A 24,664-nucleotide genomic window follows, 5' to 3' on the forward strand; every position below is an offset into this window, starting at 1 on the left:
GCCAAAATCCAGTACATGCTATGTAGTAACAGTTTACGCCCGGGAGAGCTGGACATAGACTCCTGATGGATATCCTGCCCACCCTGCTGCGCCCGTCAATCAGGAGGATAAGGGCTTTGACAGCGCCTCAACTCTTCCTCAGGCGTCTCAGTTTCGCGGCTTCCAAGGAAAATAACACAGAAGACTTCTTCCGCTATACCACAGGGCGATGGCTCTGGGGAGAAGAGGAGCAGTTGCTTGAACGATACCAAAAATTTGACATTCTGGAACTTCAAGCCACCGTGGCACGCACGCTGGGCTCACGACGATGCGTTTCTATGTCTAAGATTGGGGAAGGAAACTTCAATAAAGTGTTCCGGCTTCTGATGGATGACGGAGCTGTAGCAATCGCTCGAATTCCTCATCCAAACGCTGGCCCCCCACGATATATGACCATGTCAGAGGTTGCGACTATGGAATTCGTGGGTGATGTCTATTCAAAGAGACGATAGAAAGCACTCATTGACTCTTATATGTATATTTATACGTATATCTATATATATAGGTTAGGTCTACGCTTCATGTACCGGTTCCTAAGGTCTTAGCATGGTCTGCATCTCCCGATAGCCCCGTTGGCTCGGAATATATCATTATGGAGGAGGCTAAGGGGACGCAACTCTCCGAGCTTTGGAACGACCTAGACCTACCCAGCAGAAGAGTTATAATCAATGACATTATTTCCATAGAGCAGAAACTTCTCTCCGTGACCTTTAACCTGTATGTAAGGTCTCTTCTCTGAGCCGGGGAAAAGTACTTAACCGCGTCTTTTTAGGTACGGCTCATTATATTTTGCCAAAGATACATTTCCTGGCTGTCAGACGGCAGAAATCAGTGGTGATATAGCACAAGAAATCAAAGATGATGTTAACATCCGCTTCATCATCGGACCTTCCGCACAGAGAGAGTTTTGGCAAAAGGAGCGAGCCGAGATGTCTCTGGATCGTGGGCCTTGTAAGTGTATCAGGGCCTCGGCTAGCTGCTAGGGTGTGTTCCCAACAGATTATTACTAGTTATCTGATTTGTGATCTAGGGAAATCCGCCCGTGAATATATCGAAGCTATTGCGCATCGCGAAATGGCGTGGATCTCCCGATATGCGAAACCAAATTCAAAAATCTCCGGCTATCCTAGAGGCAAAGGCAGCCAGAAATCACCTCAGGCGCATATCAAACTGCTAGAAAAGTACCTAGCTGTAGCTGCTAGGTTTCTTCCCGATGACGCCGAGCTTGTTCGTCCGGAGCTCTGGCATCCAGACATCCATGATGCCAATATCTTCGTCCAAGATGGAAGAATTACCAGTATAATCGATTGGCAATCAGTCTGGGCCGGCCCTCTGCTTCTCCAAGCCCGCACACCTAGGCTAATTGATTACAACGGAGAGATCCAGTTGAGAATTCCCGATAACTACAAAACACTGTCCAAGGAGGAGAAAGAAGAGGTCTCCGAGCTGGTTAAACAATCCATTCAAGTCTATCTCTACGAAGATCAGACGGCAAATGTCAACCCGCTACTTAACCGAGCAGTACGACAGCCCTACGGGAAAACGCTGGGTGAACTCGTATGTTTTGCCGGGGACTCATGGGACGACCACATTGTCCCTATCAGGGATACGTTGATTAATATCGAAAGGTATCTATCCAGGCTGGCTATAGGGTCGAGGGTTTGATTCCCTACTAACGATAGAACGTATATTCCAGGGACTGGTCTAAGATGTCAAAGACAGGCGACTGTCCGTACCACTTTTCGCCGGACGAGCTTACACAGCACCGCGAGGAGGCAGAGGCCTTTAACAATGCACAGGATTTCTGGGAGATGCTGAAGGACAAAGTGAACGCAGATGGCTGGACAGCCAATGACGATTTCGACGCTGCGGTCGAATACTTTTCTCAGCTCCGTGAAGCAGGGCTTGCTAGCTTGGAAGGAGATGAAAGAGACGAGTTCGAGATGCAAACGAAATGGGTGTTGGACCGTAAGACAGAGCGGTAGTAATAGCTGCTAGAATAGAGCCTGGATAGGCTTATAGCTGTGATATAATAAACCGAAGCATCCCGGTTGCTACCCAAGGCGATGCTCGTTCGAACGTTATTACAAAAAAAAAGGGCTTCCCCGGGCGATTAGTTATTAATACGTAAATAAGCACCTGGTTAGTTAAGACTAGCATCAGTTATCATCAGCATCAGCGTCGTTTTAAGAGCTTGTTACATCCCCTAATGCAGAATAGTCGGGAGAAAACACACACATCTGCGCCTTGAGCCTTACTCTCCGTACATTGTTTACCAGGCAGACACATATCAGCCGCCTAATAAGAAGTCGAGGCCTTCTCTGCCTTGTATAACTAACCACTTACTCGGCAGCCGTCTCGTCAACACTTGACTCACACTCACACACCCCTTGGTTCTCTCAAGCCCGCCGCATCGCCCCAGGGGCCCGGATATAAAGGTACTCAGGCCCTCACTTCTTCCAGCTCCGAGACCTTTCTTCTCTCTCTCTTCCTCCCTCGCTGCCTTGTCGTACCGGCGTCTGACTCTTTCGCTAGGCTAACTTGTCAACTTCCCCCTCCCCGCTTCCTACGCCCATCCTAAGCGCCAACAACATAGTATAAGTACATAAGGAGGGATCCTGAGACAGCAGCGCGTCGAGTCTGATATCGTATCCGATCATGGCTTCCAACCGCACCCGCCGGATCACCAAGGAAATCGCCGATATCCATGCCGACCGTCACTCGCAAATCTCGGTAGACCCGGTCTCGGAAGATGACCTCACACGCCTAAAGGGCACCTTTCCAGGGCCTCCCGGCACCGCCTACGAGGGAGGGACCTTCAAGATCGATATCACAATCCCAACCGAGTATCCCTTCCGTCCGCCAGTCATGAAGTTCGACACCAGAGTCTGGCACCCAAATATCAGCAGTCAGACCGTACGGTGGCCCCCCATGACTACTTTCCTATAGAAACTAAGAAGGACTCGCTAACGGAAGATATCTAGGGTGCCATCTGTCTCGATACGCTCTCGTCTGCCTGGTCGCCTGTTTTGACCATCAAGTCAGCTCTTCTCTCCCTCCAGTCTCTCCTCAGCACGCCCGAGCCTCGAGACCCACAGGACGCAGAAGTTGCCCGGATGCTTCTCTCGGATCCAAAGGAGTTTGAACGAGTTGCTAGGGAATGGGCAGTCATGCATGCTGGAGCCCCACGCAGACACACCGGTGAAGGCAGCGGTGGCGCCACCGATGAGTCCATTCGAAGAAAGGCTCTCAAGGCCAAGGAGGACGAGCAGAGAGAGAAGCTCGCAGCGTGGGTTTCTGACCTTCCACCAAATACATGTATGTACACAGCAACTAACAGGGGAACAGCTACGAGGGTTACAACAAAAATCTCATCGACCGTTTCTGCAGCATGGGCTTCGACGTTCCTCGTGTCGTCTCTGCTTTCAAGTACGTTGGCATCGATCCCATGGACGGCGATGACTACGAGCTTGAGGAGGCATACATGGGTGACATCACTGCCCGTCTCCTCGGCGAGCCATGACCGTCGTTAATTATCCATTTTGGACAGATATTTTCTTTACATCTCCTTTCACTTTAACTCACTACATTATATCATCTAGCATCCCTACCTACATACACTTAAACCTCCAGCATACTCTCTTTTTTTTTTTCGCCCTTTCTGTTATATTTCTTGTTTCCTTCATTTATTACCTGCCACAACACTTTCCTAGTCCCCTCTTTGATTTCTTTTTTTCTCACTATTTGCGAATGGAGTAATTGGACCTGTTCCACGGGGAAGAGAGAAGATAGCGAACGGGGAGGAGGAAGCGATGAGACAGCATATATGGTGTCTGGCGATGGAACTGGCGTTATAGCGCGGAGCAAGGGGCTTTTCTGCGGGATCTAAATAGGTGCTTCAATCCCAAATCACATTCCAACTATACTACTTCTACTCTTCTTACAATGTTGGCTCCACGTAATACGTCGTCGCATGTAAAGAGCTTGATATGTTTAGCTTCCATGCATAAAGTGTATACCTAAGCTCTCTTTAATTCAACCTCCAAAAGCAAAAAACTCCATCCACAGTTATACTTCACCGAGATCTCAAAACACAGCTCCATGCCACGATAGCATTCAAATACTGCTTTAAATTAATATTGCCTCTCTATCCTTTGATCTTCCGTTAAAACGCCGTTCTGATAACTTCGGATAAAGCTGGTCTTGCAGCTAAAGAGCCGTTTCAACATGTTGGAAGACGACATATATCGGACCTCGACGCAATACCGACTCTGGTCTTTCACGGAAGACTCTCTTCGGTCAATCAGGGCTAATACAAACGCCGTCGCGAGTGAGCGTGTTCGTGCCGCCGTCCGCAGGGCCAGAGAAGCTCGACAACAGGCAGCTCTCACGCCAGACCAAGGCACGCCAAATCCCAATCCAAGCGATAACGAGAGAGCGGTTACTCCGGCCAGGACAGGAGCTGGAAGCGAGCAGGAGATAGAATGCCTCACCCCAGATGAGGAATTTGAGCTGGTACAATACTTTTGTGAGAAAACTATGGAGCTGGGAGACGAATATAAGCCACCTCTACCAACGACGGTGAGAGTATGTCATCGCCATGATATATATTTCCGAAGCTATCTATGCCCATGCTAATGGAGGAGACCTGTGTAAAAGGCGACCGCGATTCAATACCTTCGACGGTTCTATCTCACAAACTCCCCAATGACCTACCATCCTAAATCAATCATGCCATGCGCACTATTCCTAGCTACCAAGACAGATAACTTCTACATGTCTCTACGTTCCTTTACAGAACATATACCCAACTCAACCATGGAAAGCATAATTGCTCCCGAGTTCTTACTCACACAGGGCTTGCGGTTTACGTTTGACGTGCGACACCCATTTCGTGGACTAGAGGGCGGGATGATGGAGTTAAATGCCATTGCAAACGGAGAAGCTACACCAGGTCCGCATCTTCCAGGACTTACAGTCGCCGGACTCCAGAAAGCAATTCAATCACTTCCCCCACCGCCTACTTCGATAGCGGGACCAGTGCCGGCCTCGCCACTATCCACCCGGTTAGCAAAAGTACACCATAATACCCGGGAGATACTCAAGCATTCCGTACAAATGACAGATGCCTACTTCCTCTACACCCCTTCCCAGATATGGATTTCTGCATTACTCATTGCCGACAGGCCCCTTGCCGAATTCTACCTAGAAACAAAACTGGGACCGGCCGCTCCGTCATCGTCGTCATCTTCATCTAGCCAACCATCAGCCATGTTATCCAACATACGTACTAAATTGACCCCTGTGTTGCAGTCCTGCTGCGACCTACTTACCTCTTATATTCAAAACAACGGCTCATCTAGCACTGCCCCTGGCTCGCCGCGTATGAAAAGGCTGAAACAAATAGGCAGAAAGCTTTTCCACTGCCAGAACCCGGAGAGAGAAGACCTAGTGGCGTTGAATAGGTTACAGAAACAAGGTGGCTCAGCTGCACAAACGGGAGCTAATACGCCTTCAGAGCCCGTTGCCGCTCCTGCTACTGCCAATGCTAGTGGCGGTGGTGGTGACGAGCAAGGTGTGGAAAATGATATCGACCGGGCCGCTAAGAAGCGCAAATTAGAACTTGAAAAGTTCGAAGGAGAGAGAGATTCTCCGTTTGGGGGGGAATTAAAGAAGGGGTAGCTAATGAATCGTATTATTAAAACAAAGTAGCATAGCATTGGGTTGGAGTCTTTGGCATCTCAAATTTACTTGGCGGTTACTATCAAACCACAATATGCGGAGTCAACTATTCAATTGTCTAAATTTGGATAAACTTGGAGCAATGATTGTAAAGATGAAGAATAGTGAGTAATTTTTCATTTTAACTTCAAACAACCCTTTCTATTAACTTATCGTGTGACGAAGGCGAATCATAGGGGAGCCTCCCTTTTTTTTAAGCAAAATTCGAAAAAAAAAAAAAAAAAAAACAGAAAGTAACATCAGTTTAATCTAAGCAGCTCCAGCCCCCCCGCGCGCGCGCGAATTTGGTTGCGCTAGCCAGGGGGAACAGGTCCATTTCCATGAAGATAAAAAGGATCAAGGGGTTCAAAAGGAAGAGAAACCATTCATGCCGCCGAGACCATGAAAGAGAGAAACAAGTCAATATTTTAAGCGAAGGCCATGGCGGATTGATTACTGTTCCGGGCAAAAAGTAAAATGGAAAAGGAGAATCATGCAAAAAGAGTGAGCCTTCAGGTTTGCTATTAAACTTGACCGGCGTTGATCATCTTCTTTCGGAGGTGGTTCTTGTACTCGCCGATAGTGCCATCCCATCGGCGGACGGTCTTGTTCTCACAGACCATGATATCTTTGGCGATCTTGTCGAGAAGTCTAGGTGAGAGCTTGTTAGTACTCTGGTTGGAACACGATGAACGGTTTATATGAAGGTGAAATATGTACCTGAAATCGTGGGAAACAACAACAACACCACCGCTGAATGCATTGATGGCTTCAGCCAAACTGTCAATAGTTGGGATATCCAGTCCGTTGGTAGGCTCATCGAGCAACAGCATATTAGGACTTTCAATGGCTAAGATGGCAAAGACGATTCTGCTCTTCTGGCCCTCAGATAGAGTTCCCATGAGCGCAGTTTGAGATTCACCAGAAAGACCATATCGACCCAGCTGCTGACGCCAGTACTGGTAATCCTGACTCTTCTCTGCATACTTATCACGCACGAAGTCAAGAGCGCTCTTCGTCAGGTCAAGCTGCTCAGCAGAGTGCTGGCTGTACATTCCGAGCTTCAAATGGGTATGGCGCGTAACAACACCAGATGTAGGGGATAGCTTCCCGGTCATAATACGAAGGAGAGTAGATTTACCAACACCGTTTGGACCAACAAGGGCAGTTCGAGAGTCCATGTCCACACCAAAGTCAAGGTTCTCGTACAAGTTGTCCTTCTCATCGCCGGAATAAGAGAACGTGACATCATCAAAGGAGAGGACTGGTGGGGGTAGCTTCTCGACATCCGCAAATCTAAAGGTAAAGATCTTGTCGGGGATGACGGGTTGGATGAATCCGTCGGCTTCCATCTTGTCGAGAATCTTTTGTCGGGATTTAGCTTGTCGGACCAAATTGGCATATGTACCGGCCGAGGCAATGAATTTCTTGATGTGGGCAATCTCTTCCTGTTGCTTGTGGTATGCCTTCATCTGGTTGGTCTCCTGTTCGGCTCGCGTTTTCGAATAAGAATCGTAATTTCCACCATAGTACAAGAGCTGCTTCATTCGCATATCAATCATAGTTGTGCAGACGCCGTTCAAAAAGTCCATACTGTGGGAGACAAGAATGAGGGTTCGATCCCACTTCTTCATGTACTCTTCCAGCCACACACAGGCCTCAAGGTCAAGATGCGCAGTAGGGTCATCAAGAAGAAGTAACGATGGCTTGACGAACAAAGCTTTGGCCAAAGCAACACGCATTCTCCAACCACCAGACATGTCCTTGGTTTTCTTCTTAATGGTAACCTTATTAAAGCCAAGACCAGTAAGGATAAGAGAAGCTCGGGTGTGGAATGTGGATGGATCCATGCCGTCCATGCGCTGTCCAGCAGGGTCAGCCCATGTTTTCCTATCAAAACTTGGTAGTAAAAACTAAAGTTGGCTACTTACCTCGTAAATATCTTCTAAAACTGGTGATTCTGGTCCTTGTGTTTCGAGGATTTCTTCAGCCTGTTTCTCTAGCCGCTCAAGTTCGTTCTGTGCTTCCGTAACGACCCAATCCAAGGCTCCAAGGTCACTTGGGGGAGCACCCTCGTTGAGTAGATAGATGTCGATGTGCTCTGGAATTGGGAATTCTCTGGCAGCAATGGCCTTTAAAAGAGTAGATTTACCGCAGCCGTTCTCTCCGAGGAGGCCGTATCGCTTGCCATAAGTGAGTTCAAGGGTCGAGTCGGTAATGAGGACTCGTCCGTGAAACACTAGGGAAATAGATGACATCTTAACATCTCTGCTGGATGGGACGGACGCCAAAACGCCAGTAGTGACTCGATCTGAAAGACCAAACTTGTCTGTCTGTTCTGTTAACTTCTTGACGTCGGACATCTTGGCGGCGCTGGTGCCGCCTTGTTCCTCGATTTCATCGTCACCATTGACAGAAGAAGCGGTAGAAACGTTTTTGGAGTTGGCCTTTGACGACAGCCTGGAGGTTGCCGTCTTCTTCTTGTCTCCCTCAGCGGCACGTTTGGCCTGGCGGGCAGCCTTGGATGCAGACACCATCTTTGCTAATGATTTTCCTTTTTCGAAATAACTGCGCTTTTATTATACATCATATATCAGCAATGATCCGGTGGCTACACTTGGGCCTGGACAGATAAAAGGAGAAAAAATACACCAATATCAAATCCAAGGGGAGAAGAAGAACAAACCGAAGGTGGGGGTTTTATGCCTTATCGATAGCAAGGCCCTAAGAGTGGGATGGACGGTACTCTATAACAATAACAAAAAATAGCAGATCAAAGGAAATGCTTCTGGGGTATCCGGACAGTTTTATCCCACTGTATATAGCTGAAGAACAAGCTCTCCCGAGATGACTTGTGCCGGAGGATGAACTTAGTTGTTGATAGAAAGATGAATTTCATGTGGAAAAAAAGTCGCGGGTGAAAAATCTAAGATGGTGAAGCTTATGTAAATAATTCCTGATAACCTCATTGGTTGAAAATCACGTGAATATGACATCAGAGCTGAGATGTATAAAAAAAAGTATAGAGTAAGAAAAGGAAGAAAAATCTAGGTCTATCTAATATTATCTAGTTTATCATCGTCCAGTGGAGTTTTCTCATCTATGTCTATTATACGTCTACTCAGTCGTTCGAGGAAGTTGTGTTCATCTGCTGTGAGCGTGATGGCTCCTGATATCTCAAGCTGTCCAGGTCTGATGGTGATATGGCTCTCCGGTTGCTTCACACTTTCGTTAGCGGCAGCATGCGTCCGGTGATCTCCAACAGTGTCTTCAGAAGTTGAAGACTCCAGGTCTGCCTTTTTGGGTAGAAGGAGGTCTGCAGGTGTCCACCAGTGCGTTGGGAAGCGCCGTTCGATGTTATTGAACAACAGGGCCGTGGCGAGGATCAGGGTGCAGGAGAGAAGGACGACGGGGAGGAGAAACCAGCCGAGATGCCTGGTTCTGGGATCTACGGCTGAGAGTAAAGCCGTGGCGCCTGCTGGAGGATGGACGGTTTTCGTGAGAGCCATCACCAGGGTAGCAGCAGCACAGCACAGCGGCCCAGCTATCCAGTAGAGCTCTTCATGGCGAGGATGAAGACCAAACAGCTTCGTGATCCCAACTCCGACGACGGCTGCCAGGAAATGTCCCACAATGGCATTTCTAGGCTGTGCAAGGGGGGATTCTATAGCGCAATATGCAAGCACCGCTGCAGCCCCCTAAATCATCAAAGAAGCGAACTTCTGTCAGTTTTGAGAAGAAAAAAAAAATGAGAAGAATACAAGTGATGAGAGCACCGGCGTAGAACTTACAAAACTGCCAATTGAGAGAGGCACTTCATGGTCCTGGAAAGAAGGGATATGTGTAGAGGCCGCGGTGATGGTCAAGAGGCCGCAGAACACGCCAACGAAGGTCCAAAATATAACCACGAGGGTCCCCAATTTAGGCACTGGTTCACGTCTATGGCCGAGGAAGTGGGCCAAAGGGTATGGATAGCGATGCCATCGAGGATGTGGGATGAACCGGTTGAGGAAGATGTCGATATCGACCTCTATCTTCCTGAGGTCGTTGAGGTTCATTGGCCTGGAATAGGTATAGAAACAACAATAAATCCGAAAGAGACCCGCCCATGAAAAGATTATGATCAATATCAATCAACAATGGGAAAGAAGACAGAGACGACAGAGCTGATAACTCATCGAAGAAAGGATCCCAAGATATCTCTATCCAGTATTTGGAATCAACGAGCCGGCTGAAGGGGGCGGAAGGTTATGAGATGCCCAACTGATGGTGAAGTCAAATAATCCTGTTCTCTTAGCGAGAGAGATGCCAGTCTCTGTACGGAAATCAGACAAGGAGGATATGGGCGAATATATAGAGACCAGAGCTTGGGGGTGGGTATATAAGATCGAGATGAAGAAGACCCGTTTATGTGTCTTCCTCACATCCCTTGCTTGTATCTTCAATTTTCTTCCCTTTCTATGTTCACGATTTCTCCGCGGAGGCTTCGGTAAGCCCGGAAGCTTGGTATTGCCATTACGGCGGATGTACCCACCCATCAGAGGTACCTCGCCTACCAGTAAAATTTGGTGGGTGTAGAGGTACCCGCTATGCAGAAAAGCTTAGTATCAGAAGCTTTGCAGGGTACGGGATGGTAAATACGATACCGCGGCAAGTTGGATGGAGCCTCCCGTAGAAACTCCTTGAGATCTGCTTCTTCCTTTTTCCTCTTCCTCTGCTCATCACTAATTATCATCAGAAGAACCAGGAGAAGAGACAACCCTTGAACCATACATACGGAGTTCTCGACAGGCTGATGACGACGACGGTTGTATCCCTGCGTTTAACCACGCCTAAGCTGATCCCTATCGACAACCATGCCACACTACAGATCCTTTCCATGCCATCGATAAAGGCATCCTTAAACTCAGCATGCCAGAGGCTGGGGTTCTAGGGGTGACGATAATCATGAGAAAAGAGTTAGCGCTTCAGGATCATAATGGCTTTTATAGTTAGTTTAGTTTTTTTTCGTGAAACAGAACAACGCATCCTGGCTTCTTTCCTGAAGGATTCCCAACTCTATATGGTTGCGGAATATCGATATCGAACTATAACGTATCCATCCCTGAGCTTACATAGTACAGGGCATGCATATATCTTATAGATGTATCAGACATTACTGGATGATTATGGCAGCGATCAAAGTCGGTGATCACACAATGTTTTGGAAGAACAGAACGTTATAATCATTAGTTCTAGTATGTATACAACCTCCTCACGCAACAAGATACCCGGGTCAGACATCCTGTACGCTCCTTTTCTCTGATGGGCTATCCATCCGAACGTACACGTCCGTCGTACACATGATCCCAGGCAGTCCATCGCGCTGTGTCTCGCCGCCGTTTCGCAGAGAGCCATTGCTCTGAGAGTCCTTCAAGAAAGGAGGCAGATGATAAGAGCCTGGAGACGATACCCTGGAGGCGCTAACTTCAACCTTATATTCACAGGTTGATGCCGATGGTAATGCCGGCCCACTGCTGCCCACCCTTGCCGGTGGCCCCCTGCACTTGCCATCGTGGCTATCGATATGACTGAGCCGGTCGTCGTCGAATGTCAGCCGGTTCGATGCATATTTGGATACCGAAATCATTCGTATTCTTGAGCCGTCGCCTGGACTGGTGGAAGAGGTGTCGTAGTCGAGGTTTGGGCCAGCGTGTCCATATCGACTGACTAGGATTGCGTCGCTGTAGCTCCCGAACAAGGGGCGTAGGGTGGGTATGGAGCATGCTATCATGGCGATGTGAAGCTCTAGCCTGGAATTGTCCATTAGTACTGATATTTGCATGAATGCGAAGGCAAACATACGTGCTTAGAAGGAAAAATATATCTCCCCTAGGTAAACGGTGTTAGAGACATCATGATATCCGGAAATCAAACGTCAAGATGTCGAAACATACCTATAACCGCTGTCTAGGTATACGCTAAGTATGGAATGGGTCATCTTAACTATAGCCACACAGCACCCCCTAGAACATCAATGTCAGCTTATGCTCTTCTCCTTTATTCTTACCGCTGCGACATCATACAGATACCCTAATCCCACAATGCCTGAGAGGACAACGCCTGCACGCCGCACAAGTCGCCTCGGAGGGAAATAATAAAGCGGTAGATTCGTGAGAATTAGGTCGGTCATCACATCCTGTCCTGTCCAGGTCAACAACGTCAGCTATACAAGGCAACACAAGTCGAAAGCGAGGGACGATAGCGAACCACACATGACCACACTGATAATCGACATTGCCTTGCTTCCAATACAAGTTTCATCAGACATTGAATATGTCCAGTACACTTTTATGGGCCGGCATCGAAACACAAATGGTCCAAGCCGTGATATTGTCGTAACTGTTATAAGAGCTTTTTGTGCTTTCAGTAGGCGATATAAAGAGGTAAGTATAAGGGATTGAAGGGGAGAAAAATCTTACCCATCAGGCCCTTGACAAGGAGCGAACACCCTTTTGGCTGTGCAATGCGAAGGAACTGGAATCCGATTGCCAGTTTCACCATCGACTTCGCTACTATCAGGAATATCCAGTGGATATATGATACCAAGGCCAGCCTCTCGATATCAGGAATCGACATATCATCCGTATATTCACCCAGGCCATGCCGCGACTCGTCTATTAAAAATGCTATACACACAAGGGAGAATATCTAGCAAAATATAATTCGCAAATCAGCCATCCCGGTCAAGGACAACAACGGCACAGCCGCCCAGGAAGAGCACCGATAGAAATGTCCACATACAGTCGCCACAACTATGAGACCGTCATCTGGTCTGCAGCGCCTTCGCAGATAGAATTGTGCATAGCATCGCAGTAAGACAACGAGAAATGAAAGGCCCGAGAAGGCACCGGTGGTACCCAGAATCATGGCCGACTTGCTGCCATGACTAAACGTCCGCTCAAAGGCAAAGTCCCGCTGGCTGCGAGCACTATGGAAGCTGGACGGCAGGCCCTGTGTAGAGACCGGCAATCCCATACTGCCTCAGCCATGAACTGGAAACCGAGTTGTGATATTGTATATGAGATTACTCCCACTTCATGACAGACGGTAGAGGGAGGGAGGGAAGGATATTATCAGGTGTATATAAGGTCGAGGCTGAAGACAAAAGTCCGTGAGATGGGTGCATGAGAAACGTGTTCCGGGGGCGTGTTTGACAGCATATAAAAAGGGCAAACGAATAATTGAACGGCAAGAGATGCAAGAACCTTTTAAGAATCTCTTTAACCGGGAACCCTCCCCTTCGCCCAATCTCTCTTCTCTTGTCCTGGTTGAAATATGCTCTCTCACTTCCTCTCGCCTGGCCTTTTTGCTTCTTTTCTTTTCTTTCTTTAGCCCTTTTTACTTCTTTTTTTTTGCTTTGAGAAGGACAATGTTTTCTTTTTTTTCCTTCTCTCCTCCTCACTAAAGGGGGGCCCGTGACACCGTAACCTCCATCTTATTCCGAGTACATGGAGTTGGATAGAAGAAAGACTGCGAATAGAGAAAGATAGGGAACTAAAACCAAGAGAGAGAGGCGAAGGATTCCGTTCTTTGTTTGGCAAGACCTTGATCTGCACCTAGACGCTTACTCACTCGGTGCAAAAAGGGGACGGCGATATAACAGCTAGAAGGGCGAGAGGAAAGTTGCATCTTTCAAACCACGGCCAAGGTGCTTCCGCAGGGTCAAAGAAGTACGGAGTAGTTCTGGAGGGACACACGCTCGTGTGAGAGGAAGAAGAAAAAATAGCAGCCACCAACAGAACCGTAGGACAAGGGGAACACAGGTGGCCGCCCGCTGCGAGAATGGCCAAGGACCATGCTATTCTAGCCATATCAGGAGAGGGAAGAGGAGAGCAAAAAAAAAAAAAAAGAAAGGATGCTGTTATAATTCCCGGTGTGCCCGGTGTGCCCGGTGTTGGGCTTGTCCACACACCAGGAAAAAAAAAACGATAGGGGTCGACATGTCGCTATGTGGTTCCAGCTACTTCTCCTGCTCATGGAGTACATACATACGTAACGAGATGCAGTTGAAGTTTCAATCTGCACCAAGCAGGAGGAGATGGTAGAGTTTTCCCCCTTTCTCATGGCTGAAAGGGTATTTATTCTATCCCATTGGAAATAGACGCGAAGAGTCGAAACTGTCTGCTTCTAGACCGGTAGAGGTTGTCCATGTGGTTGGCTGCACTCATGATGCATAGAGATAGGCAAAGATGTATCCAATGTATATAGATGTTGTTGGTACTGAAAGCCCGAGTTGGGAATCCACAGATCACATCACATTTAATATTTGCTTTTTTTTTTCGTCTGTTGAACTCGTTAACTCCATGCAGGCTCGAAGATACCGAAGAGCTGAACATGGTATGCATCTAAACAGTTGATATTGTTTTCAGAACTCCAAATTCGAGAGCTTAACTCTTGATCATGGCTCGATAGTTAGCTAGATAGTTGCTTTAGAGAGAGTTTGAGACACTGAACATTCTAATTCCAGTAAGTTAGTTAACCGAACAAAGATGGCTGAAGGGTTTTTCTGACTGTTGAGCCCAGGATTATTATTATTCCTTGAAACAGCTTCGTCTGGGGATGAAGAGGGAGAATCAGACAAATCTCATCAAGCCCACCAGCAAGGCGAACGCTATAGGCAGTTCTCTCACGAATGCTTTTCGCAATATCATGCGGTGGTGTGATGTATGTCGGCCTTCTATCTTTTCACACCCCATGGACGGTTCCGCCCCAGACCACGCCAATAGACTCGTTATTTGACCCCCGATAACCAACCTTCCAGGGTCACCTCGTTGACTAGCCGTCCCTTGCACTCCACAGACAACTGCCCGTTCTCTGGACGTCGTTTCTTGACTGGTTTATCCATACCACACGCGGCTTTTCACCAAGTTTATATACCCCCCAGTCTTTGCTCCAACCAGATGGACGTAACGGTTTCCTATAAAGCCTGGACCAGTGATTGATTATTATATCGTTCGAGTCTGGGGGTGAACTATAACATTCGTCCCATAATCCTCCGGCAATTTTCATCGATAAGCCGGAGCTGGCCAGGGCGATGCCAATATCTCCATCCCTGGGTGTCACCCCTTGTGTCCTATGTATGCATGCCATCGATAGGTCCAGCCCTCCTACTGCCCGAGACTTGCCATGGATATTATTTTGACCTTTTGCTAACAACTCCCCCGTGGGGTCTTGGAAATACGGGCGCCAGTGACCGCCCCTAGCCAAGTTAGAACGTCAGCTCCCCTATTTTTCTACTTTCTATTTTCCTGAGACAAAAGCTTGGAGTCACAGTACTCACTTGACTCCCCGGCAGAAGGAACTTCTCCTTTACATCGACAGAATGATGACAAGTTAACCACACCTCTTGACCTCGAGATTGTTGTTTAACAGTAGCAGATGACAACTTAAGTTAGCAGCAGACTTGTCGATACCAGACACGGCAAAATATCCATTTGCACATAGGTTGCCAGCATATGGTACCCAAGGTCTAGTTGAGAGCTTCAGTTGTACCGCGCCAGATTGTTCCTTTCAAGTGGGTCTATAAACCGGCCCCCCGATACCAATATATTAACCTTACAAGATCCACACAGGGAATGAAGGCAAGGAGGGATATACCCGAATATTCATAGATTTTATGAAGACCCTTCCTGAATCCAGTAGTTATATCAGTGAGCTTCTACACACCAACAAGTACAGACGTGCCATCCTTATCCTCACTTGGTTGGAATGACTATCACCTCTGGAAACAGGCGAGCGCAACACGCGGGATCCTTACACTGTCCGGTAGCGTTGTTATACGCTAATAAACCGCATCCCACCGCGTCATGATAGGGTGGCCGGAGAGGATAGGGTAGGTATGGAGGGTCGAGAGATGTCTGGAGAAATTAGCAGAGGAGCCAGCTTCATATGATATGGTTCAAGATTACGGGTCACAAGGATAGATGTACCCATCCAAACCCATTCATCTTGGATTATCTGTTGTGAGTTAACAGTATCATGGGGAAGAAGCGAGATAGAGGTGGCATATCAAGGCGTTTTCTTTAATGTCCCTAATACTGATATCTATCTTCTATAGTTTCAATAGCAGAAAGGTTTACAAGCAGTCAAGAGTGAGTAGGTGACCATATCAGGGTATAGAAGTCACAAAGGTAGTACTATTTGCTGCCCTATAAGGGGGATTATTACTTATCCTTTGACCACACTCTACACCCCCTGCCAGCTAGAACCACACTTAATGTCATTTAGGATAGAAAAAATGTAATATCTTACTTAAAAGGTCAAGTCACGGGAACCAAGCTCCTAGAAAAGCCTTGTACCACCAAGACTTTATTTCTGGTCACTCATCCTTGAATAATTGTAAGCGTTGAAATGTCACCTACTGTGCAGTATCTGGCACCGGCGAATCTATCTAACTTTTCAAGATAGGAAGCGACATTCCCCTTTTGGAGCTCTCCTTTGCGAGCTCCACTAAGTGGATGACAGTGCTCGAGTCAGCTGGATTCACAGGAACTTGTCCTTGACCAGAGAGTGCTTTTGCGAATAAACGGTAAAACTCCTTATACGTTGGTGGCTCTGGCTGGATGACCATTGAGGAGAACTTTCCGTCGGCAGAAGTTGTAAGGATACCTATATAGTCGAGGGGCGAGATGAGAGGTTAGGAATTGCTATTGTGGTTCTCTGGTTTCACTACATGCGACACAGGTGTTGATGTGCATGTACACCAGACGTAGCTTCATGAAAGGGCAAGGTAGGACAGCAAAACAACTTACCATGCCTATCACTGGGCTCGCAGCCATACTGTGCATCTTTCAGCTCTATACCAGCTTGTAGTTGGTCTTCTTGAGGGTCGAGATGATACTAGAAATAGACGAAAAGGTCAGCCTATTTTTTAGACTCAGATATAGAAAACTAAGAAAACGAGATGTTGACAGGGTAGTTATGAATTAATGTACATACCTTTTTAAAGCTGCCTTTCTCACCCCTAATCCAGAACCGTAGCTGCTTCTCTTCAGGGCTTATGACGGCACTCTTAGCTGTAACCAACAGCCTGTCGTAGTGGAGCAGAACTGTGAAGGAGTCCTCGTAATCTTCTGTGTTGATTTCACGCTGGGCGGTGATGAAGCCGGTGATTTTATTTGGGAGGCCGAACAGGTGGACTGCCTGATCTATGAGATGAGTTCCCAGGTCATAGATGGAGCCACCGCCTGGGATGGCTTTCCCTTTCCATGCTTTCTTGATCGTCAATTCCGGGCGATGGCGATCAAAGTGAGTCTCGAACTCGACCACACGGCCAAGGGAGCCATCCTTGATGAGCTTTGCAGCAGTCACGAAGTCCGCATCCCATCGTCGGTCTATTAAGCCCATCAGCGTCGTTACAAGTCGTCTTCCGCAAGATATCCAAGTCAAGACCTCCAGAGAGTAAATCATCAGATAGGGATAGCCAATCCACTCACTTTGATAAACGGTAAGTAGCTTATTCTGCGTCTTCGCTAGCTCTATCAGCGCATCTGCTTCTTTCTGGGTTGGAGTAAAAGGCTTCTCGACAATGACTATCACGATTAGGCACCCAAATTAGCCCTGCGTCCGATATAAAGGATTATCCTAGGCAGAACATGAACATTACCATGCTTTCTTGCCTCCAGAGCCTGCTTTGCCAAGGAGAAATGGCTGTCCGGAGTGGTTGTGACGACCACCACATCGACGGCGGCGTCTTTCACCAATTCCTCGACACTTCGGTAGACCTTGCTGTCCGGATGGTCCTTCTGGGCGTCATCTGAAGCTGACGGGGTTCTTTGCACAATCGCATATAGATTGAACTCCGGGAGTGCGCTGATGAAAGGGATATGAAAAACCTTTGCGCTCATCCCATAGCCGATAACCCCCACATTGTATGTTTTGGCAGACATGGTGGAATAGCTATATATTATCTCTGGGATTGATGTATATATGTATAAGAGTGGGGTTTTCTAGCTTTCTCTTCCTTCATAAAGTGATAGTTGATATATATTTATAGTGTACAGCTCTTAGTGCTTTTGTACTTGATGTTGAAAAGGCGAACTTGATTTAGGCTTTGCTAAGAACTCCAGGAGCGTAAATAAACAATACTTATATACAGATTATTATCCAAGGAGCGGCTATAAAAACGTAGAGTTCAGTAGCGACGCAAATAATTGTAGGAACTGGGTATATCAAGAAGACATCGATGAAGTGCAAGGGATACAGCTTACCTACATAGTAGAGCGAAAGAGTCAGGTCCTCTCTTCATATATAAAGGTCAACACTGCGATACTCAGCTCTTTCTACCAGGCGGACGAAGCTCTCATCCCACCAAGCAACGACAGTATCTCTATGTCTTTTATCTTTATCCTGATAAGCCGAAGTAAAGACACCGTCCATGAGATGCCTAGAATAGCGACAGAGCACACATGCTGCTTGCCCCTTGAAAGAGCCGAAGAAGCACTCAGCCACCCCAGAACTGCTACTGTACCGCCAAACTCGGTGGCTTATATCAATTTCAACGGCCGGTACAGTCGTCTGATCGCAGAGGATCTCAACTCATCCAGACGTGTTCAAAGCTGGTGAAAGATGAGCCTGGGTGATATATGCGACAATACACGACGAAATATGCCTTCCGTACCAGCTATCTCTGGTAGCGCACCAGTTTATGAATATGGGTTTCCAGAGATGGGTATCCTGGTCGTATCCTGTCGTTTCCGGGCATCGTCGTCCACCAGGCCATGGAATAGTGATAGTCGGTAGTAGGGATGGGCTACCTGATGTGTACATCGACGGTGACTCTTCACCATGTGAAGAAGATCCGCAGATGCTATCTTATTGCTTAGACGCATGGGAACCAAATACAGCGACTGATTCCACAGGTTCTGCGTGTTGACGTTTCTCCCTGTCATCCCTTCATGCGAAACAGCAATAGAAGTTTCGAGCTGCGAGAACCCCAGACAAATGCTACATTCTCGCCCGTCGTATATCGATCTCTTTGCAAGTGGACATTCGCAGCCTATTTTTAGTTAAGAAAAAAAAAAAAAAAGGCCAGCCACAGCTTCGTCAACCTCGTTGTTCCTATGTAGGCGCAGCGCAGCCACTTTGGGCTATTTGTATACATCCAGAATACCTTCATGAATCTCTGCTTCGAACCCAGCTATACCGCGGTGAAGGCAACCCCGTAGAAACCCCTGGACGGTGTGACAAATCTTCATGCCTGTAACTGCCCTTCTTCTTGGAATATTATGATTACTCTGGAGTTTTGGCGGCAGCGTGGCTGTTTGTCTCGGGTCCGTCACTATGGAGACTGCGCCAAGCTGGAACTTCGAAGAAGAAAGCAAAGCTGGATGTTTTTTTCCCTTCCCTTCCTCCAAGCTCAGCCCCAAGGAGGAATATAATAATGATAATAAGACTGCCTTACCTGCAGTTTATCTATTTTCCACTCGTTCCGCTTCTTCAGCCGTTTGTCAAGTTATACGTTCATTCTTAACCAAGTGTTGTCGCATGCTTACGGCGTGTTTCGGGCATTCCTAAGGTATCAGATCTATTGCTCCCAGGCGAGAACTAGAAGATACTAAAAGAGACAAGTTACTGCTGTTCCGTTTGGGATAATCACAGGCTTAAGGGGGAGAGATGATGAGACTACCGGATTTCACTAATTCGCGGACAAAAACCATTATACATGCCTTCCAGGCATTCATAATCTTCCTGGCATGGGCGATGACAATTGCGGTATTCACGCAGCCTGGAAAGGCAGATGGCAGGATAGTATACTATTTCATCCTGGTATGTCTTGTTCTGTGTTCTCGCTGCTCAACACGGTAAACCAGTCTGCTAACATCTTCTGCTTCTTAGTGCTGGCTTAGTATCCCGGGGCTCGTGTATTTGACTGCTGTCCCGATGTGGCCGCGCATCAGGAAATTCGGGAACGTGTATGCCTTTGCTTTCATCGATGGTCTCTTTACGCTGCTCTGGTTTGCGGCCTGGATAGCCACGGCGACATACGTGGGGACGGGGATAGCTCAGGGCGGAAAGGAACATAAAGATAATGACAAGGACAAGGACAAAAATAAGAATAAGTCCGGATGCGATGTCTTTGCTTTTGGCAGCCCGACAAAGTGCAGGTTGAGCACCGGAACGACTGTCTTGGGAGTATTCGTCTTGTGAGTTGCTTTTTTATCTATAAAAGGAAACTTAATAGCTAATAAAGAGCGATACATATAGCCTTATCTTCATCATGACGACACTCATCTCGATGAGAAGTGTGATGGAGTATCGCCGGACGGGAACAATGCCGTACGACGGCTCAGATCCCACCTTCGCCGCTCACGCTCAAGCAGCCTTCTCGTCAAATCCAGCACACGATTTCGACGATGATGACGACAGAGACCCCGAGTCTCGAACCGGCCGTTTCCACGGTGGACCGCCATCTCGTCAGAACGACGAGGACGAGTACGCATTACTTCATAACAGTGAAGTAGACGATATGGGTCCTCATGGCAGCCATCGTCCGCCGCCATCTTACGATCCCACCGCCTCAAATATCAGCAGTCAGCCCCCCAGGTTAAGCCCTCTACCACCAGCAGGAAGCTCAATGAGTGATTTCGACACAAGCTATGGGGGAGCCTATGGCGGTCACCGGTCTGAAGTCTCGGGCGATTATTCCTACAACAGATAAATATCCCCATCTCCTCTCCATTCTTCAGTATGTACAGGTATTTTTTTGTTCCTCCGTTAACATTCCCCTTTCTTGTTTTGGCCTTGGTTCACCCAACGTGCCTGGTTTTTGCTTCGCTTTTCCTTCTCCGTTGTTTATTGAGGTATGAAGGGACTTATGAATTGGGAGGCGCTGTGCTCAATGAATTTATATACGGATCTGTTTTATCTTTCTTGACAGTGTTATGGCTACAAACCCGACATGTTCTCTGCCGTCTATTTTATTTTTTATTTTTGGGATCTGCTGCTGGATGGGATCGAAATGGGTTTTGTGGCTCAAGGCTGTTATGTTCTAACTCATCACAATCATAGCGAATTGGAGATACCCCTTTAGGAAGTGTTTGGTTCATCGAAAGCCTGTGTTGTTTTATATTTATGCAAAGCAGCTGCGATTACAGTAGGCCTGGATTTAAATATCCGAATGCTCAATCCTTGCTCTTTTTACCCCTGTTCACGTTGGCTTGGGGATTATGCATACATACTATATAAGTACGAGTCATAAAAGGCACATCGAGTTCATTTCTCTGTTAAAGTACAAGAAAACATGGAATATTGTACAGTTGAAGTCATATACAAGATATTTTTTCAAGACAGTTTCTTTTTTTTTTCTCTTTTTCCCCTTTTTTCCCTCACGATTTCTTGTTTCCACGAGTAAAATCTCCATTGTCTCTATAGTTCTCAAACCAAGCAAACTAGCCATAGCTAATTTAGCAATCTTCGGCTTCGGCTTCGGCTTCGGCTTCAGCTTCGTCATCATAGTCGTAGAAATCCTCTGGGGTGAAAGCCTCTTCTTCCCCTTCGTAGACCATATGCTCCTGGGGAATGGGGCGAGGAAGGCCCAATCGCTCCATATAGTCACACTGAAGCTTCATGGCGTACTTGTAGAAGTTCCGCTGGACCTTGTTAATCTTCTCGACATCTCGATGGGTCAGCTCGCGTTTTGTACGTGGGTGCTTGGAAAGGGGGATTCCCTGAGAGAGTAACAGTTGCGTGACTTGAGGGTCTGCGTCTTCATATTTAGAGACCTTTTCGTAGTTCCCGAACGGGTCGACCGTGACTCTGTGACGCCTGATGCGAGTCTCCTCTGTGAGCGGAGCGTAGGGGTATTCCTTCTTGTTATTGATCTTCTCGCTGTTCTCAGTCGTGAGATCCGGGTTGCTGGCTGATAGCTCCTTTCGGGCGCAGGTATTTTGAAAAGGGACAAGATTGCCAAACTTGGCTTTTTTCGTTGGGCGTGGGGTGTCCTCGCGCCGTTTGCGAGATAGCTGGCTCTGCTGACCTTGATCTTCGCCCTCGATAGCCTTGTGTGGGCGTTTGAATTTCTTCTGTATATACGAAGGAGCAGAAGGAGTAGTAGAAGAAGAAGAAGCAGAGGAGGTTAAACGGCTGCTGGAAGTATGGGCTTGTTCGAGGATTCTGGTAGTTGGGGAGATTTCCAGGGCTGTAGCAACTTGAGGCTCTGGAGGGGATTGGAAGGCCTGGATATTCAGGGTAGCCTCGTGAGCCTGGGGTTTATGGATAGCTTCAACGCTTTGTGGGGCTTCAACGTTATGCGCCTCATGGGTATCGTTATTAGTGCCGAAAGCATATTCTGCGATACCTCCGAGCAGAACCTGAGCATAGGCTAGAGCTTCCTCATGAGTAAGCTCAGTAATAGGAGCGGCATCTTTTTCCTGCGGAACAGGACTATGACATTCGATAGCCACTTGCTCTTGAGGGATCGGAGCCGAAGATGCCACCGGAGGTGGAGCCGGTCGTTCGACATCAGGTTTGGTGGAAGCAGAGGCCTTTGCGGAGATGGATTGAGTGTTAGACGGATGCCCCGGACGAACCCAGCGGTTATAGATTGTAGTAGCCGTTGCCTCCATCTGCTTTTTGTCAACAGAGTGGCACTTGATAAGTGGTGCAATGACATGTGCAATGAGAGCATGGTTGACCTCCTCAATAGTACAGCCGTGCCTTGGAAGCGAACTGTTCGAACGGGAAACTTATAACCAGAGTATTTGCCAAATCACTAAAAAAAGATGGTGGTAGTTGCGTAGGTTGATCCGGAAACTCGCAGTTCTTAGGACCAACTAGGACACTAAGGATATTGCCATATGCCATTCCAGTCCATGCAGCCTTGCTGGTCTCTACCTTAGGGACAGGCTCGGATTCAGACCCAGTGGTCTCTCCAGAGGAGGAAGAGTAGGCAGAGACAGGCTCTGAGATAGCTGAACAGTGACGAGACGAAGGCTGATAGGCACCCTGAAGGGGCTCGGCGGTAGAGATTCCTTCGAGGGCCACAGGTGGTGCTGCGGCCGCCATCTGTTGGTTTCCGAGATAGCCATGATAGAGAGGTTGCCCCAAGTAGCTAGTATTGTAGTTTTGATAAAAAGCTATACATAATTAGTATCATACGATACATACACAAGGGTAGATGACTTACTCCTGGGCGTCATGTCGACGGCTGTAGCATCAAGACGATACTCGCCGAGCCTGAATCCATCGGCAGCCTGGGGATTCAAGTTATTAACCCCTATAATCTGGACGTCGTCGTCGTCGTCGTCGATGACATAGTAAGGGGCCGCTCCCGGCATTGGACTGGGTCGAGACATTGTATTCGGGATCACGGTGTGATTATATCCAGCTGTCAGATCTTGCTTGGTGTTAATGAGGCTGTTATCAAGATGAAGAGGTGTATCCTGAGGGTGTAAGAGAGAGGGAGATGGTGATGATGAAAAGGATGAAGAGAACAGAGAAGAGTAAGAGATTCAACATTCAGCCCCAGCCTCCTATTCTGCCAGTGAGGTTAATAAAGAGGCGGCTGGTAACACTGAAGAGTCTTGATCTATTGTCGATTGTCTTTTATCACAGTCTTCCTATTGTGAGGAGGCTGGTGAAAAATTTTTTAATGACAGAACACTATGGAATCCAGAAGTTATGTAGTAGTTATTGGAGGGGTTTTGGCATTCAGAGGTCACTGGCATGAATGTTGGTATTTAATATAACGTATTGATATCAATATCAATATCAATGTTGAGGCATTGATATGGTGACAGGCATCAATTACCAAGACTGGGTATATCCATGACACTTAAACATAGACACCACTAGCAGGTAACACTGTAGACTGTACAGATGCCTCTATCTATTAGATAGTCATCGTCTATTAGTGCTGGAGTCTGTTATGTCTACTCTCTGTGTGCTGTCTTGGTGTGGGTGTCATCCCACTTCCATCCTTATATGTACAGAGTACCTTCTCTCCGCTATGATATCTTCCTCTTTATCTTAGGGTAGGAGTATGTCCTCTTTAATAGTATCGTAATCCTTCATCCTCTCCATCAAATGATTAACAACGTCTTCAAAACAACGTCAATTACCTAAACAGGCTAGCGTGGGAGCTCCCCAGCCTTTCCGCTTTTCTTCTCCTTTTTTTTCCCTTCCGACCTTCGACCTGTTTTTCTTTTTTTCTTTTCTTTTTCTTCTTCTTCTTCCATCTCAACCGACTCAAGATAGGACAAGCACAACTTCTCATCTCTCGGATCTCCGTTTTCTAGTATCTAGGGCACCAAGCGACCCTTCCATTTCCCCCCTCTTCAAGTCCCCAAGGAGGCAGCTTTTGCTTATCAACTTCGACATTCCCGCAAATTCCTCGCCCAGGTCAACTTCCTCACAAGCGAACCAATATGTCTTCTGCCGTAAATGAACTTGCCGACAACATGGCCTCCATCTCCATCAACGAGGCCAACGGTGCCGCCCAGGCTGCTGCCAACCCTGACCCGTCCGCCGTCAGCGCAGACGAGGGCCGCCGTTTGTACATTGGGAACCTCGCTTATGCGACCACCGAGGGGGAACTCAAGGACTTCTTCCAGGGCTTCAATGTGTGAGTTTTATATATTCTATGCCTTTATGACCATATTATGGCTATACCGTGACTTTATCATGAATATCGTCACGCTCTGTCATATTTGCTTGATGCTTGTCATGTTTGTTGTTTGTGTTATACTAACACTATGACAGCGAGAGCACCTCAATCCCTGTGAACCCTCGCACTGATCGCCCTGTTGGTTATGCCTTTGTTGACCTTGCCACCGCTCAAGAAGCTCAGGATGCTATTGCAGCCCTGACTGGCAAGGAAATCCTCGAGCGTAAGGTCTCTGTCCAACTTGCTCGCAAGCCCGAG

The 24,664-nt window shown here is 47.4% G+C and overlaps 11 protein-coding genes across 11 annotated transcripts in view; 5 read left to right on the top strand and 6 right to left on the bottom strand.

Moving 5' to 3' along the window:
- Positions 1-65: 65 nt before the first annotated feature.
- Positions 66-2,024, top strand: MCYG_06962 (phosphotransferase family protein; the record flags this gene model as incomplete). Its single annotated transcript, XM_002844952.1, has 5 exons — positions 66-461; positions 545-756; positions 812-990; positions 1,070-1,667; positions 1,736-2,024. The coding sequence occupies 5 exons, from the start codon at positions 66-68 to the stop codon at positions 2,022-2,024; spliced, it is 1,674 nt and encodes a 557-aa protein (XP_002844998.1).
- A 673-nt stretch (positions 2,025-2,697) lies between these two features.
- Positions 2,698-3,562, top strand: MCYG_06963 (ubiquitin-protein ligase UBC1; the record flags this gene model as incomplete). The annotated part of the gene is made up of 3 exons (XM_002844953.1): positions 2,698-2,955; positions 3,024-3,332; positions 3,380-3,562. 3 exons carry the CDS (start codon positions 2,698-2,700, stop codon positions 3,560-3,562), a joined length of 750 nt encoding a protein of 249 aa, XP_002844999.1.
- Positions 3,563-4,266: 704 nt separating this feature from the next.
- MCYG_06964 (cyclin CCL1) lies at positions 4,267-5,721 on the top strand (the record flags this gene model as incomplete). Its single annotated transcript, XM_002844954.1, has 2 exons — positions 4,267-4,620; positions 4,699-5,721. The coding sequence occupies 2 exons, from the start codon at positions 4,267-4,269 to the stop codon at positions 5,719-5,721; spliced, it is 1,377 nt and encodes a 458-aa protein (XP_002845000.1).
- A 563-nt stretch (positions 5,722-6,284) lies between these two features.
- Positions 6,285-8,297, bottom strand: MCYG_06965 (ATP-binding cassette sub-family F member 2; the record flags this gene model as incomplete). The annotated part of the gene is made up of 3 exons (XM_002844955.1): positions 6,285-6,411; positions 6,481-7,622; positions 7,692-8,297. 3 exons carry the CDS (start codon positions 8,295-8,297, stop codon positions 6,285-6,287), a joined length of 1,875 nt encoding a protein of 624 aa, XP_002845001.1.
- A 516-nt stretch (positions 8,298-8,813) lies between these two features.
- MCYG_06966 (HPP family protein) lies at positions 8,814-9,818 on the bottom strand (the record flags this gene model as incomplete). Its single annotated transcript, XM_002844956.1, has 2 exons — positions 8,814-9,458; positions 9,552-9,818. 2 exons carry the CDS (start codon positions 9,816-9,818, stop codon positions 8,814-8,816), a joined length of 912 nt encoding a protein of 303 aa, XP_002845002.1.
- A 1,217-nt stretch (positions 9,819-11,035) lies between these two features.
- MCYG_06967 (conserved hypothetical protein) lies at positions 11,036-12,378 on the bottom strand (the record flags this gene model as incomplete). Its single annotated transcript, XM_002844957.1, has 5 exons — positions 11,036-11,552; positions 11,605-11,631; positions 11,697-11,720; positions 11,832-11,943; positions 12,222-12,378. The coding sequence occupies 5 exons, from the start codon at positions 12,376-12,378 to the stop codon at positions 11,036-11,038; spliced, it is 837 nt and encodes a 278-aa protein (XP_002845003.1).
- Positions 12,379-16,192: 3,814 nt separating this feature from the next.
- On the bottom strand, positions 16,193-17,690 carry MCYG_06968 (oxidoreductase; the record flags this gene model as incomplete). The annotated part of the gene is made up of 5 exons (XM_002844958.1): positions 16,193-16,410; positions 16,554-16,641; positions 16,741-17,135; positions 17,238-17,333; positions 17,408-17,690. 5 exons carry the CDS (start codon positions 17,688-17,690, stop codon positions 16,193-16,195), a joined length of 1,080 nt encoding a protein of 359 aa, XP_002845004.1.
- A 1,726-nt stretch (positions 17,691-19,416) lies between these two features.
- MCYG_06969 (conserved hypothetical protein) lies at positions 19,417-20,461 on the top strand (the record flags this gene model as incomplete). Its single annotated transcript, XM_002844959.1, has 3 exons — positions 19,417-19,569; positions 19,639-19,946; positions 20,047-20,461. The coding sequence occupies 3 exons, from the start codon at positions 19,417-19,419 to the stop codon at positions 20,459-20,461; spliced, it is 876 nt and encodes a 291-aa protein (XP_002845005.1).
- A 745-nt stretch (positions 20,462-21,206) lies between these two features.
- On the bottom strand, positions 21,207-22,367 carry MCYG_06970 (uncharacterized protein; the record flags this gene model as incomplete). The annotated part of the gene is made up of 1 exon (XM_002844960.1): positions 21,207-22,367. One exon carries the CDS (start codon positions 22,365-22,367, stop codon positions 21,207-21,209), a length of 1,161 nt encoding a protein of 386 aa, XP_002845006.1.
- Positions 22,368-22,440: 73 nt separating this feature from the next.
- Positions 22,441-23,096, bottom strand: MCYG_06971 (uncharacterized protein; the record flags this gene model as incomplete). The annotated part of the gene is made up of 2 exons (XM_002844961.1): positions 22,441-22,877; positions 22,928-23,096. The coding sequence occupies 2 exons, from the start codon at positions 23,094-23,096 to the stop codon at positions 22,441-22,443; spliced, it is 606 nt and encodes a 201-aa protein (XP_002845007.1).
- Positions 23,097-23,992: 896 nt separating this feature from the next.
- The window catches only part of MCYG_06972 (glycine-rich protein), a gene marked incomplete at both ends in the record, with an annotated part of 1,492 nt that continues 820 nt past the window's right edge, over positions 23,993-24,664 (top strand). The window contains 2 exons of the mRNA XM_002844962.1: positions 23,993-24,364; positions 24,502-24,629. Coding sequence (XP_002845008.1) covers positions 24,168-24,364; positions 24,502-24,629 — 325 coding nt within the window. The remainder of the gene's footprint in view (positions 24,365-24,501; positions 24,630-24,664) is intronic.

The sequence above is a fragment of the Microsporum canis genome, genomic scaffold (assembly GCF_000151145.1).
Source record: "Microsporum canis CBS 113480 supercont1.6 genomic scaffold, whole genome shotgun sequence".
NCBI lineage: Eukaryota > Fungi > Ascomycota > Eurotiomycetes > Onygenales > Arthrodermataceae > Microsporum > Microsporum canis.